Source organism: Megalobrama amblycephala, linkage group LG6 (genome assembly GCF_018812025.1).
Source record: "Megalobrama amblycephala isolate DHTTF-2021 linkage group LG6, ASM1881202v1, whole genome shotgun sequence".
Classification (NCBI taxonomy): Eukaryota; Metazoa; Chordata; class Actinopteri; order Cypriniformes; family Xenocyprididae; genus Megalobrama; species Megalobrama amblycephala.
This window is the reverse complement of record NC_063049.1, coordinates 5899769-5914555: the sequence shown is the minus strand read 5'-3', so window position 1 is coordinate 5914555 and position 14787 is coordinate 5899769. Positions and strand designations below refer to the sequence as shown.

General features: G+C 39.0%; 1 protein-coding gene across 1 annotated transcript in view; it reads left to right on the top strand.

The window, feature by feature from the left end:
- LOC125269758 (sacsin-like) overlaps positions 1-14414 on the top strand; it is a 29426-nt gene extending 15012 nt beyond the window's left edge. Inside the window, exons 6-8 of the mRNA XM_048192721.1 lie at positions 1257-2685; positions 2794-2882; positions 2991-14414. Coding sequence (XP_048048678.1) covers positions 1257-2685; positions 2794-2882; positions 2991-13882 — 12410 coding nt within the window. The 3' untranslated portion in view covers positions 13883-14414. The remainder of the gene's footprint in view (positions 1-1256; positions 2686-2793; positions 2883-2990) is intronic.
- The last annotated feature ends 373 nt before the right edge of the window (positions 14415-14787 follow it).

Here is a 14787-nt window from a genome sequence, read left to right as displayed (position 1 = left end):
GTTTTAACTATCGGTTTCTCCTGTTTGATCTTAGCTCGATGTCTGGGGAATAAATGTAAGACATTGTGATCGGACTTTCCCAAGGGAGGGCAGCAAATGGCTTTATAACCATCGACAATATTGCCATAACATTTGTCCAGGATGCGCAAAAGTCTAGTCGGACAGTCCACATATTGGTGCAGAGCAGGCAAGAAAGTTGATAGATCACAAGAGTTCACATCCCCCAGGATTAATACCGGTTGTTCAGGTGAACGGGCTAGCGCGTCACTAAAACGTTTTGCTATTTTGTTTCCGGTTTTTTCATAGTCCAGTCCAGGAATATATACTAAAACAATTGTTATTTGTCCAATCTCTCTCGGGAGATAAAAAGGTCTAAAAGACACAAACAAGATTTCATAATCTGAATAATGCTGAATTAGCACAGCTTACACAAGTTACTACCAAAGTAAACCTCCTTAGAATGATGTGCTCACAGTAATATTGTAAAAATTCTTTTTGAATTTTATTATGATGTTAAACTGCCAGAGGGTAGGCTATATGTTTTAGTATTATTACTGTAGGCACAAAAGAAAGATAATGTTACAGAATACAATAACCTTTTTTTTTTAATGGTTAACAATAACCTATTATTAATATTAAAATGTACATGCTTATTTCCTATTTTTATACATTTAGATTTTCTTTTCCATCATCCAACACTCACTTAAAGTTAATCTTCAAATAACACTAAAATGACATACATTTCATAACACTGTTAAGTGTAATATTTAGCCAATCTCAAAACTGTACATGTTGTTATGATTCCTAAATTCACTTGAAGCACTAAAAATAAAATTTATTTTATATTTTACAGTTTTATCTTTAATCTATTTAGACAAAATAGTGAAGAATTTTATTACGTTTAATATAGACTTATTGTATTGGGCAAAATTTTAATATTGGTGCATCCCTAATTATAGTGTATCAGCACTCAGTGATTGTTTAATAATGTGTTTAATGACTGCATTGACTGCCCTGGGGTGCGTTTCCCGAAAGCATCATTGGTGAACCATGGTCGTAAGTCCCATTGAACTCTATTGGTAACGACGGAACTTGCGACCATAGTTCGCTTTGGGAAACGCACCCCAGATCAGCTGCAACATCAGTTTAAGTAACTGACCCTCAGAGTACTTGTGGTGTCGGATTCTGACATGGGAATTGGCACAACACTGGCAATGCTAACACTATTTAAAATTATTATTATTGTTTATTTACAGACTTGCCATGTGTATTTAGTTCTGAACACCTTGCCATTTTTGACCCACGAAAGAAAATGTTTGGAGATGATGAAGAAGGCTATCGATGGTCTTTGAATGACGAGGAGGACAGAGAGAGCCTTTTGAACTTGAGAGATCAGTTTCAGCCCTTTCAAAGTGTTCTCAGTCAAGTCAACAGTTGTTCCTGGGAGAAGGTCATCAGTGAGGAGCAATACTTCAAAGGAACGCTTTTCCGTTTCCCTCTGCGTAATGAAGCTTCTGAGATCTCCGATAACTTGTATGACTTCAAAAAAGTTACACAGCTTTTTGACAGTTTCATTGCTGATGCAGACATCAGTCTTCTTTTCCTGAGAAATGTGTCATCCATTACTTTGCTGCATATTGACACCAATGGCTTCTGCAACAATAGGTTAAAAGTTTCAGTGTCGAATCAATTTGACACAGACCTCTCTCATGTCAAGCAGGAATCATTTGACAGAAAAACTTGTTTCAAAACGGTATCACACATTTCCCATCAAATGAAAGAAACAAAGTCCCAGTGGCTTGTGACAACTTGCCTTCTGAAACACGGATCTATACCAGAAATTGACTCTCTAGCCAGTAAGCTGAGCTTCTACCCTCAAGCTGATGCAGCTTTTCGATTAGATGAAGACAGATCACTTTGCAGTGGGCGACTAAGTTGCTTTCTGCCACTTCCAAATAATGAATCAAACAAAACTGGGCTTCCCATTCACATCAATGCTTGCTTTGGCCTGACAGATAATCGGAGGTTCATTAAGTGGCAAGAGGAGGATCAGAAGAATGATGAGTCTGCAAAGTGGAATGAGATACTTATAAAAGATATTCTTCCTCATGCATATCTTATGATGATCCTGGATGCCATTCAGTTATCCAAAAACTCAACCCTGCCTGCTGCCACTGTGTACAATCTTTGGCCTGACCTATCCAAGACTGTACATAAAGACAGATGGCATGAAGTTGCAACAGACACTCTGAAGGGTCTAACTGAGTACAATATCTTTCACCTTGCTGAAGATGAGAAAATCTGGGTGTCTCCCTCAGATGCGGTTCTTCCAGTCAACAATATATGTAGTGACACAATGTCTGCAATATCAAGATTACTGATTGCTGAAGGAGAGAACCTGGTCACACTCCCAGAACATGTTTTGAAAGATGTTCAAGAAATCTTTCCTAAAAGTGACACCTTGACATGGGTGACTCCGTCTTATGTTAGAGATGTCCTTCACAGAAGTAAGGTTGGAAACCTCAGTAAAGATGACAAATACTCTCTTCTTGAATTTGCTCTCAGTGATGAGAAGTACACAGAACTACAAGGCCTTAAGCTTCTGCCTCTCAGCGATGGAACCTTCACTTCATTTAGCAAAGGAGCACAGAACACTGTTTTGATCGACAATGAGAAGTTTCCAAGGTAAGGTGTGATACAGTTGTCTCTTTCCTACTTGAATTCTTTAGTGTATTTTATTGTGTTTTCAAAGTAATAATGATCTGTTTGATTGTTTGTTTTTTCTTTGTTTAGAACATTGCTGCCATTTTGTAGAGACAGATTTTTACCCAATGATCTGAGCCATTTTTGCACTATGCAACTAAGGAAACTAGCAACAATGAGTGAGAAAATTGTTTCATATGTTTCATTGTGTACGCTTATAATAATATAAAATTAATATTATACATGTTTGTGAAATTTGGTCTCAATCATTTCACTTTTTTTTTTAGGCATATACAACATAATCGATTTGGATGCAAATCATGTTGTTGCACTCACCAAGAAGCACTTACCCATGGACTGGAAGATGACCCAAGGTCATGTGACATGGAAAACAGCAGAAGATCATCATCCACCAAAGAGCTGGCTGGCTGAATTCTGGAAGTTTCTTAGCACTGAATGGAATGAGTTAAATGACTTTATTGACATGCCTTTAATACCACTGGAGCCACTACACGGTTCAGGCAATTCTGTATTGTTAGCAAGGTTGCAGAGTAACACAACTTTGATTTTTCAAAGGAGCACAGCGTCTAGCTTGTCAGATCATGTTCAGAAAGTGTTAAGGATGGTGGGGTGTACAGAGATAAAAAGAGATGAGTGTCTTAGACATCATGACATTGAGAGGTATGTTCTTCCAGCTTCACCAAGAAGTGTCCTACAAGCCTTTGTAAACTCACACAGAGATCAGGTCATCAAAGGCATTGCCTCTGCATCATCACAGGAAATAGAGGAGTTGAAAGTGTACCTCTCTTCTTTAAATTCTCTGTCAAATGCAGAAAAGAACTTGCTTTCCATGTTGCCAATCTTCAGAATAATGTCTGGGAAATATGTTGCAGTTCAATCAAAGCAAGCAGTTGTTTCAACCACCAATTCAGCCATTCCAAATGATCTGCCAATGCCTGAGACCATTGTACAGTGTGCAAATGAAGCTGATCGCAGACTTTTGACTCTTCTTAATATTGAACTCTTAGATGCAGTTAATGTGGCTGTTCATTTGGTTGACTGCATTGAGACAGCCTCTTTCAAAAAAAATGAGGAACAGACAGTAATGACCTGGATATTGAATAATGGTAGCATTCTACTCTCACAAAGTGAGCAGCTGCTCATGAAAACTAAAAGTCTCAAATTTATTGAGACAACTCAGGGAGATCACAAACAAGCTTCAGATGTTTTTGATCCAAGAAACGGGACATTTCAGGATCTTTTTGGGGCAGATTTCTTTCCCCCACCTATTTACACAAAGACCAAGGAAATGCTTCAGAGTTTGCAATGCCTTGGCCTAAAGACAGAGCAAAAAGAAATATTAACAGAAAACATACTCCAAGTCATAAATCATATTGAAAAGCTTTGTGTCTACTCACCAGATAAGGCATTCAAAAAAGCACATACTCTTGTTCGAGTCCTGAATGAGAATGATTTTCTTTCAAAATTCACCAAGGCACAGATAGAAGAGCTGAAGCAAAGACAGTGGGTTCCCTGTGAAAATCCAAAGTTCTCAAATGCAAGCATTTGTAACATTAAGAGTGGTTTCTATAAGCCAGCTGAAGTAAGGGATTCAAAATATTCTTCAATTGTTGGATATGTAATGCCACTTACCTCTGAGCTAACAGGACATGTCTGCAAAATTCTTGGACTTTATGATCCCCCTCCTGCTGAAAAAGTCTTGGAGAACCTCACTGCACTGAGATCAATAGTCAACCCAAATTCAGATTTTCAGTTTAAAACCAAGCTGCACAGTACTTACAAATTCATGCAAGACAACATGAGAAATTTCACAGATGTAATGGACACAAAAAGCATCCCCTGGATATGGAATAAAAGTGAGTTTGTCTGTCCAGGAGATATAGTTTTAGCCTATCCATCTGAACTGGATCTAAGCCCCTACATCAAGAAAGTGCCTGAAGAATTTTTGCAATATGAAAACCTGCTAACAAAGTTTGGTGTGAAGAACACACTGTCCGATGAGGAGATTGAAGACATACTCCATGACATAAAACAAAGAATTGACTGCAGGTGTCCTCCTCATGGAAACTTGACAGAACTTAAAGTGTCAATTGCCATTCTTGACTGGATGCGAAAGAATGAGAAGCTTTTAAAAGACAGTACCCCTGTGCCTGTTATGGCACAAAATCAAAACTTTACTCTGCAGTCTTTGTCAAAAACAGTCTTCTGTGACATCAGTGCTGAAGGACTTGATGACCTGAAACAAGACAATGAGGAGTTCTATGTCATTCATGAAGAAGTTCTACCCATCACTGCAAGATGGTTGAAAGTCCCATTCTTAAGTACTCGCATCTTAAAACCACAGTTCATACAAGCAGAGCAAGATTCCTTTGGCATAGAACAGTGTGGGCAATCTGAACCAATTACTCAAAGAATTAAAAACATTCTTAAAGAGTATGATGAAGAAAGTGACATTTTCAAAGAACTCCTACAAAATGCTGAGGATTCTGGGGCAACCACATGTAAATGCCTCCTTGACTTCAGAAAACACAAAGATCCCCCTGAAACACTCTTTGATCCTGGAATGTCCCTCTGCAATGGACCATGCCTTTGGATCTTCAACAATGAGCTTTTTTCAGAAGAAGATTGGAGAAACATTGTCAAAGTGGGGTCAGCATCAAAGGAAAAAAAGGTTGAGATGATTGGAAAGTTTGGGCTTGGATTTAATGCTGTTTACCATGTGAGTGATATTCCCTCGATTTTGAGTGGGAAAACCCTTCTCATACTTGATCCAAATGTCACCCATTTGGAAAAGCACATAGTCAGCAAAGGAAACCCAGGAATTAAACTTGACCCATTCCAGGAACGACTGTACAAAAGGTTTCCTGGACAGTTTAAATCTTATGAAGGAATTTTTGATTGTGATCTGTCAGTGCAAAACAGCAAGAAAGCTTATGACGGCACCTTGATCAAATTACCATTTCGCACTCTGGAGGAGGCCAACAAGTCAGAGATCAGTTCAAAGGTATATGATGAAGAGCGAATTAGGAGTTTTAAAAATCATTTGACTGACAACTCACAAACACACCTACTATTTCTGAAAAGCATTACATCTATGTTCCTTCAAATTGTCCCTGAAAACGCATCGACTCCTCCAAGGAATGATAAGATTCAGACTCCTCTCAAAATATCCAGAGAAGTCATGAATTCATTTCCAGTCTCGATTGACACATTTCTCCAAGAAATCGAGAACACCTTCAGAAATAGTGATATCAAATGCCACAACATTATTGATGTCAACAAAGCAAACATTGTTAAAATAGTTCAAGAGCAGTCAGATAAATCTTTCACCCAGTATTGGCTTTTGTACTCATGTTTTGGGACGCATGCTTCTTTGCAAATGTTTCAGAGAGGAAATGAACAAGAACATGTGTTTTCATTTCCAATGGGAGGTATAGCTGTACCTTTGCATAGAGAGGCAAAAGCTAACACATGGTCCCCTGATGAAAACCTCTTTGGCCAGGCTTTTTGCTTTCTTCCTCTCTCAATTGAGACAGGTCTTCCAGTCCATGTCAATGGAACTTTTGCAGTCACATCTAATAGGAAAAGTCTATGGGAAAAAGGAGTGAAGTCTGAGTGGAACAAAGCTTTACTGAAAGATGCTGTAACTTCTGCCTACATTACTACACTGCTTGAGCTGAAAAAAATGGCCCAAAATGGACATATCCAGAACTATTCCTTCCATACATTCTGGCCTAACACACAGACAGTAAGCAAAGCATTTTTACCCATGGTTAAGTCATTCTACTCAGCAGTTGTGCAGAATGCCAATGGCAAATCTCTGGAGCTTTTCAGCCATGGAAAACATTGGTGTTCAATGGACAATGTGAGATTTCTTAATCCAAAAATTGAGGAGAACCAAGAAATTGGAGACATTGCCATGGAAGTGTTCTTGAGCTTGGGAGCTTCATACTCCAGTGTTGTTTTTCTTCCATCATGGGTAAGACAGAGTTTCATCGACTGCAGCTTCAAGCTGGAGATCAAACAGAGAACAATCAACTGGCCTGAATTTTACAACATTGTTTTTAAGAACTTGAGCTCTCTGAACACACACAGCAGAAATATTCTTGTGCTGAATGCCATTGACTTGAATGATCCTGCTGTTGATGACTTACTGAAAAGTTACCCTTGCATTCCAATACAGAGCAGTAAGAACCTTCAATTTATCAAGCGACTTGTGAATAGTTCTGGCAAAATGGCTTATTTGTATGAACTTGAGGAAGGACGTTTTCTTGAAGGAACAGCAAATGACTTTCTCTCACCAAAAAAGATTCAACGACTTTCAGAGTTGGGAATGCTGAGTGACCACCTCCCTTTAGAGGACATCATAGAAAGAGCAGGGAAGATATCCAGTGTTTGGCAACAGAATAAATTTAAATGTCTTAGACATCTTCAGAGTCTTATGGAGTCAATAAACGACTCCTCAGAAGATGTGAATTCTCTGCACTGGCACACACTGTCTCAAATTCCATTTCTTCCTGCCTTAGTTCCTTTAGTTCAGCAAAACAAGAATGCCACTGTTCTTAAAAAACCCTCTGAAGTTTACAGTGACATTTGTCGCAATTTAGTAAGCATGACAGAATTCACAGTTGATCATTCAGCCCTTCAAATACACAATTATGATCCAGTTCTCCAAAAATTGAGAGTACTGACAAATCCATCAGTTGAGACTGTGCTTCAGCAGCTGTTAAAAGCACACCAACACTGCAATGCATTTGGAAATACTGCCCTCTTCAACATTGTCCAGTCTTGTTATGAATATCTCAACTATTACTTGTTGGAACAGAAAGATCCCAATCCCATTATTGGCCATGCAAAATCAATTCCATTCATTTTCATTGAGGATCACTTTGTAAATGTGAGGTCAGTGGCCAAAAGTGAAGAATTTGAAGAGAAACCATATCTCTATGTGCTTCCAGTCATCTTCTCCAAATTTGAGAGGCTCTGGGACTGCCTTGGTGTCAACAAACAATTCACAAAAGAGCAATTTGTTGCTGCACTTAATGAAATTGAGGCTTTAAATGGATCTCACCCTCTCTCCATGTCAGACCTTCAAAAGTGTGTTGCAATACTCATTAAAGGACTATACAAAATCAAAGATGAAAAGGTTACAGACTGTCTCATACCTGATGAGAGAGGTGTGTTGACCTCTTCTAAAGAGCTGAGATTTAATGACAGCCCATGGATGCCTGTTGCAGCTGGTGTCAAGCTCGCCCATGATCTGATACCTCGACCTGTGGCCTGTCATTTTGGTGTAATGACAACAAGACACCATACTCTGAAGAATCATTTAGTCAGTGCGTTTCCCCTTCATGCCAAAGAATTTGGACAAACTGAGAAACTTACTGTCCGAATAAAAAATTTAATTGGTGCATATCCATCTAAAAAGGATATTCTGAAAGAGCTTATTCAAAATGCTGATGATGCACAGGCAACAGAAATTCACTTTGTATGGGACAAAAGAAAACATAAGACAGAAAAGATATTTGGAAAGAAATGGGAGCTGGTTCAGGGTCCAGCTCTTTGTGTGTACAACAACAGAACATTTTCTGATGCGGATCTGGAAGGTATCCAGCAGCTGGGGGAAGGAGGAAAACATGGTACTTTAGGGAGAACTGGTAAATATGGACTTGGCTTCAATTCTTTGTATCATCTGACAGATTGTCCATCCATCCTGACTGGTGACAAATGGCTCTGCATTTCTGATCCAAATTTAAAATATGTGGAAGATGTAACAGAACAGTCCCCAGGCTGCAAGTTTTTACTTGATGATGAATTAAAAAAGTCTTTTGAGGATGTTTATCATACCTTTCTTCCAGAAATGTTTGTACTCAATTCTGGAACAATGTTCAGGCTCCCTCTCAGGACAGAGGAAATGGCAGAAAAATCTGAAATATCTAGACATACAGTCACAGACCATGACATGAAGGAATTTTACTATGCCTTGACTGAAGAACTAATACTCTTCTTGAAACACATCACAAAAATACAGTTCTTGGAGATCAGTGAAGATGGAACACATAAATGTAATTTCCTTATTGAAAAGAAATTCACAGAGAAGAACATGGTAAGCAAGGAAAACTTTCACAGACATGTTCGAGAATCCCTCATGTCAGGAACAGCAGAACCCTGCAAAACCATCTATGACATGCAAATCTTATCTGGAAATAAACAGTGGAATTGGATCATTGCAGAGAGCTTTGGCTTTTCAAAACAAAACTATATGCAAAAAAACAAGCAAGATGATTCCAAAGTTCCTCAAGCTGCTCTGGCTGCATGTAGGAGCAGCCCATTTAACCACACATTTACTGGCAGGGCATTTTGTTCTTTGCCCTTACCTGGACAAACTGGTTTACCAGTTCATGTGAATGCAAATTTTGAAGTAGATTCTTCTAGAAGGGACTTGTGGAAAGAAGATGGTAATAGTCTAAAGACAGAGTGGAACCAGTCACTGAAAGTAAACATCATTTCACCACTCTATGCTGACCTCCTGTTACATCTGTGTTCAGTCATGAAGAAGGATACACCTGCAGCTCTTGTATTGCTCGAGTCCCAGCTAGAGTCTTCTTGCCTTAATTACTTTCCATGCATTTCTCTAGGAGTAGACAAAGTCTGGCATGAGATGATCCATGAGGTCTATAAATCAATCAGCCAACGTGACCTTCCTGTGATACCCACTGTACACGCTGTTTCTGAGTCATCAAATCTTTCACTACAAAAATACACAGTTACCTGGTGCAGTCAATCTAAACAACATTCAGAAAATTGTCCATATTTTTCAAGTGAAGAAAATGATGGAATTTTCAAAATTTTAGATGACATCGGGATGAAATTAGTACCAAACTCTTGGAAAATTAATGAAATAAAAAAGAATTTCATAGGAGCTGGTGTGAATGTGACAGAAGTCAGTGCTTCAACAGTGATTAATTTCTTGAAGCATAGATCTTTAAATGATCCTTCCCAGACAACTAGTGATTTGCCTTTGCCCATCAGCCAGACATGGATCAAAGACAAAACAAGATGTTCAGAACTTCTGAGCTTCTGCTTGACAAATGCCGATGAAAAAAATATCCATGACCTCAATGGGCTGCCTCTTCTCCTCACAGAAGATCAGATGTTAAGAGTCTTTGACTCTAAATCCCCAAAGCTGATATCAAGATTTAGCAGTCTTTTCCAAGGACATCAAGAAATGTTTGCAGACAATGATGTCAATAAAAATCATGTCCAAATTCTACATGAGGGAGAGTTTATTGATGACATAACAATTGACATAGCAGCTATGTATTTGAAACCAGAACTTGCTGAACTGCTCAGTCACTCATTACCTGATCAAATGTGCCAGCTTTACAAAGCGGAGACAAAGACGATTCAATGGCTGAAAACATTATGGAGCTTCTTTGATGATCAAGAGAAAAGTAACCAAAATGAATGTCTGAATGTCTTCAGTGAGATAAAGAAGCAATTTGAAAACTGCCCTATCTTACCAGTAATCTGCCCCAGTCAAAATAACGCACATTTCTTACAAACAATGGGGAACATATCAAAAGTGATTCAGTATCAAAATGAAAAAATAGCATCCATTCTCATAAAACTGGGGTTCATGAAATTAGACCTCAGCTTTTTCAGTGACCTCACAACTGAGTTCCGTTTCAAGTATATGAATCCAGAACTCCTGCAAACAGGAGACAGCAGTGCTGTTTTGGGGCAGGTTTATCATGTACCTCATACACAGTTTGAGGAACTGTCTAAAGAAGAATGTGTAGATCTTCAATGCTTTTTACAACATGGGATCAGAGATTCCAATAACAAGAGTCAAGATGTGTGGATGCTCAAGTCTTTGCCCCTGTTTGAGTCAATAACTGGAAAACGGAAAAAGATTGATTCACACAAAATGATATTCATTCTGAATTCTTCGCATTACACTGATTTTCCGAACTTGTACCAGGTTGAAGGATGTGACAGCATTTTCCTCAAGCACACCTGGGTGAACCTAGAATTGGCAGAACATTTAAATATTAAGGTTCTAAATGACTTGGAATTCTGTGTACAGTTTATTCTTCCTTCTGTGCACATGATGAATGAGGCCAAGCTTCTTGATTTAATGCAGTTTTTAGTGGAGCTTGGACCAGTGGACCCCAGGGTTGTCTCTGCACTGGGAGATGTCAGATTTATTCAAGACATCCATGGCTCTCTTCAGGTGGCTTCATACTTCTATGATGTCAATGTACCCCTTTACAGGGTAATGCTTCCAAAACAGAGATTTGTGCCAGAAACATTTTGGGAGATTTTCAAAGATAAATGTACTGAAGCACTTTGTCTCTTAAAGGACCTTGGATTGAAACATAAAGTGTCTAATGAGGAGATCATTCAGTTTGCAAAACAAATTGAATCTGAAACTAGAGGCAACACTCCTCTAGATGTTCTTAAGGAAAGATCAAATCTGCTCTTTAGGATTGTTTTGTCAAAGAGTAATGACAAAAACTCAAATTTACTGAACAGAGTTGCTAACATTAAATTCATCTTCCCAATACAAATTCAGCAAACACTTTGTTATTATCATAAGGCCTTTGCTCAAGAGAGGGAGGTTGTTGCAATCAGTGGATCATTGATTGACAGAGACAGTGATCACCATTATCTGATATGGACATCTATGTCAATCCTACCTTCAGAACGCTGCTTTCCACGTCACATAAAGAAAATAAAGGATGCCGGAGCCTTGGAGACTCCACCTCCTGAACAAATAGCTGCTAATCTGAAAAACATCTGTACTTCTCAGTGCCACAGTGACAGATTGTTGGAAACAAGAAACACAGTATTTAGCAAATCATACGCATACCTACAGTCAATAAATTTCGATGCCTCTCTGTTCTCAGACCTTCCCATTATCTTGGTGGAAAACAGGACAAAACTTGTGAAGGCTAAACAAACATCACTTTTGCTACATGGCGCTCTTGAGTTTAGGCCTTATTTGTACCGCATTCCCTCAAATTATATGAAATTTGAAGAATTCTTCAAGAAGATTGGTGTAAAGGAGAGGCCCAGCATCGATCAATATATCACTGTTCTTCAAGAAATCTATTCTGATAGTTCTGACAAAGACAGCCTTCAGGCAAATCAGCAGAAAGCTGTGAAGCGTGTTGTACAACAGCTGTTTTGCCTGCTGAAGGAGGAACAGAACAAAACCTCTTTCCAAAACAATCAACTTTATCTTCCATCAACAGATGGAAGACTCTATGAATCCAGCACTTTGTTTTTCAATGACACAGTCTTCCAGCCTGCAAGACTTGAGGGTCCTTTGGAAACCAAGCTGAAACTGCTTGAAAAATTAAACTGCTGCTATCTTGGAGATGATCACTATGAACATCAAACATTGTTGCAGCTCCTTCCCCAGCAAGTTCGCCCCAAATTTCTCTCTGATGTAATTTCTGAAAGCCTGGAGGAAACAAGTGTCCAGTACTGTGATGAAGGGGAATGTGAATTCAGTGGCTGGTTTGACAAACACTTGTCTTCTGCTGCTTTTCTTCATGGACTAGTCTGTCTCATCAGAGAAGACAGCAAAGGTGAGATTTCACAGTCTGAAGCTGCTGGAAAGTGTGAAGAAATCTTTTCTAAGATTCAAATTATCTGTTGCAAAACTCTTCAAACTGAACTTCTCTTAAACCGTGAGCCACTTGAAGGTAGCAAGGCTGAAACAGATGTTTATGTGAAAAAACAGAAAGATGGATGCAGTTTCTACTTGAAACACAATGATGACATGGCCTTCAAAGTAGTAAATGAAGTTAATATGTGTCTTACTAAAGAAATAAATGCTCTTCTAAAGAACTGCCTGACCAACTCAAGCCTTCTAGTGCTTGGGCAACTTCTGCTGTGTGATAACATGGAGGATGTTGAGAAAACATTGGCAAATCATGGCATTCATAACAGTGGTCACAAGGAGGAAGGACACAGTGCCTTACCGAAACCTGGATGTCGCATTCCTGAAGAATGGCACGACTGCCTTGATATGAACTATCTTAACAACTTTGAAAGTGGAGAGTATGTTGGCTTCAGCAAGGACGAATCTGGTGAATATTTCTATGCCATTGTTGTAAACCGACTAGATGATTCAATGGGACAAATTAGACATTTTCTTGCCAGATATAAAATACAAGTTGGCAGCGATGACTTCATTGAAGTAAGCTCTCTTGACCTTTACCAATTTAAAAGGGAAAAGAAGGCAACTGTGTCAACAGGGTCCACTTGCACAGATATAAAATGTATTTTGACATCCAGGCCTCCACCCAACACAGAGTCCTCTTGCACAGATATAGAATGTTTTTTGACATCTAGACCTCCACCCAAAGTAGTCTTTCCAGGGACATTTACAGAGATCAAAAGTGAAATTGACCAAAGCTTAAATGAAATCTGGAATATGTCAAGCGAGGACAAACAAAAAGCCATTAAACGTCTCTACCTCCGGTGGCATCCAGACAAGAATCCAGGGAATGAAGAACTTGCCAATGAGGCATTCAAATACCTGCAAAACAGAATTGAGGAACTACAACAAGGGGAAACTGAACAAAGCACATCCTCAACCTGTAGAGACTTTCGCGATTTCTATGACACGTGGAACACAGAGGCACAAAGCCACAGGAGGGGACGCGAGAGGTTCTATCAGAACTACTCTAGAAGGCATTATAACTTTTGGTCATACCACAGAGAAACACCAAGGCCAAACAGAGGAGAGGCAAAACGCTGGTTTGAACAGGCTCAATGTGACATCAGAGCAGCTCACAACGACACTGGAGGAGATTGCTCAGAGTGGTGTCTGTTCAAGGTGCATCAGGCTGTGGAAAAGTCCCTGATAGCAGCAATGTACAAGAGAAGTGGACAGCATCCCAACAACTGCTCAATAACTAGCCTTGCTCAGCAGGTGTCCCATTACAGCTCACAGCTGACTTCTTTACCCAACACTGTGAGGCAACTGACTGAACTTGGTGTTGATGGCAAAAAAACCCAGTATCCAAACCATCACCAATTTCCTCACATTCCTAACAAGCAGTTCAGCCTTAATAATGCCAGACAGGCATTGGATATTGCAACAAATCTTTTAGAAAAAATAGAAGTATACATTTCTTGAAACTACTGTCTATGTTTCATTGAGAGAATCATGAGTTCACCAGCCCATTCAGTCTTAATTGGAAATGGTAAACAGACTTAGCTTGCTGTCCTTGAAGGAGGCTCAAGCCCGAGGCTCGGTACAAACTCTGAGCTAAACCCCCCTATGACAGTACTGCGCAGAGGGAGAATAAGAGAAATAGAGGAGATGGGGAGGAGGAGAGATTCTGGAAGAATTGTCACTGGGATGACGCAGTGACTGCTGCTTATATACGCTCATAATGATGATTGACAGGACTGAATGTTTAGGTTCCTCCCGAACCTACGTTTGGAACTACATTTTGTACTGCTACCATACATATTGGAAATTCTTAATTCTTTGTAATCATGTTTTGATAATTCTGGTTCCAAGCCTTTTTCTCCTCTTACATACAATTATATGCAACATTTATATTATTGTATACTGGGCATACAAGGTCATGGGTTCGATTCCCAGGAAATGCATGAAATAAATTGTATATCTTGAATGCAATGTAAGTTGCTTTAAATGGAATGTCTGCACAATTTGCATTAAAAATGACATTAGAAATAAAAGTTCAACTTCAATCATTTAAAAAAGCATGTTTTTTATTAAAAAATATTAATAGAATTCAAAAGCTGTTTCAACCAAATATTCTCTAAATGGCAGAACTGCAAAACCATAAACAGTCATCCTGCAATACAGATGCTGTATGTGCTTTACAATCCTGACAGCAAAACCATTTCTTGAGTCCATTGCAATAAAAACAATCTTGAAACGACAACTGCTGTAAATAATGTACATTTGAGCAGAAATATTTTTCAGATTGGGTTACCTGAATAAGACTCTTCATCTATTCACTGTTATTACCCTGATTCCTATCCTGCAAAGTCTAAAAGCTCACACAT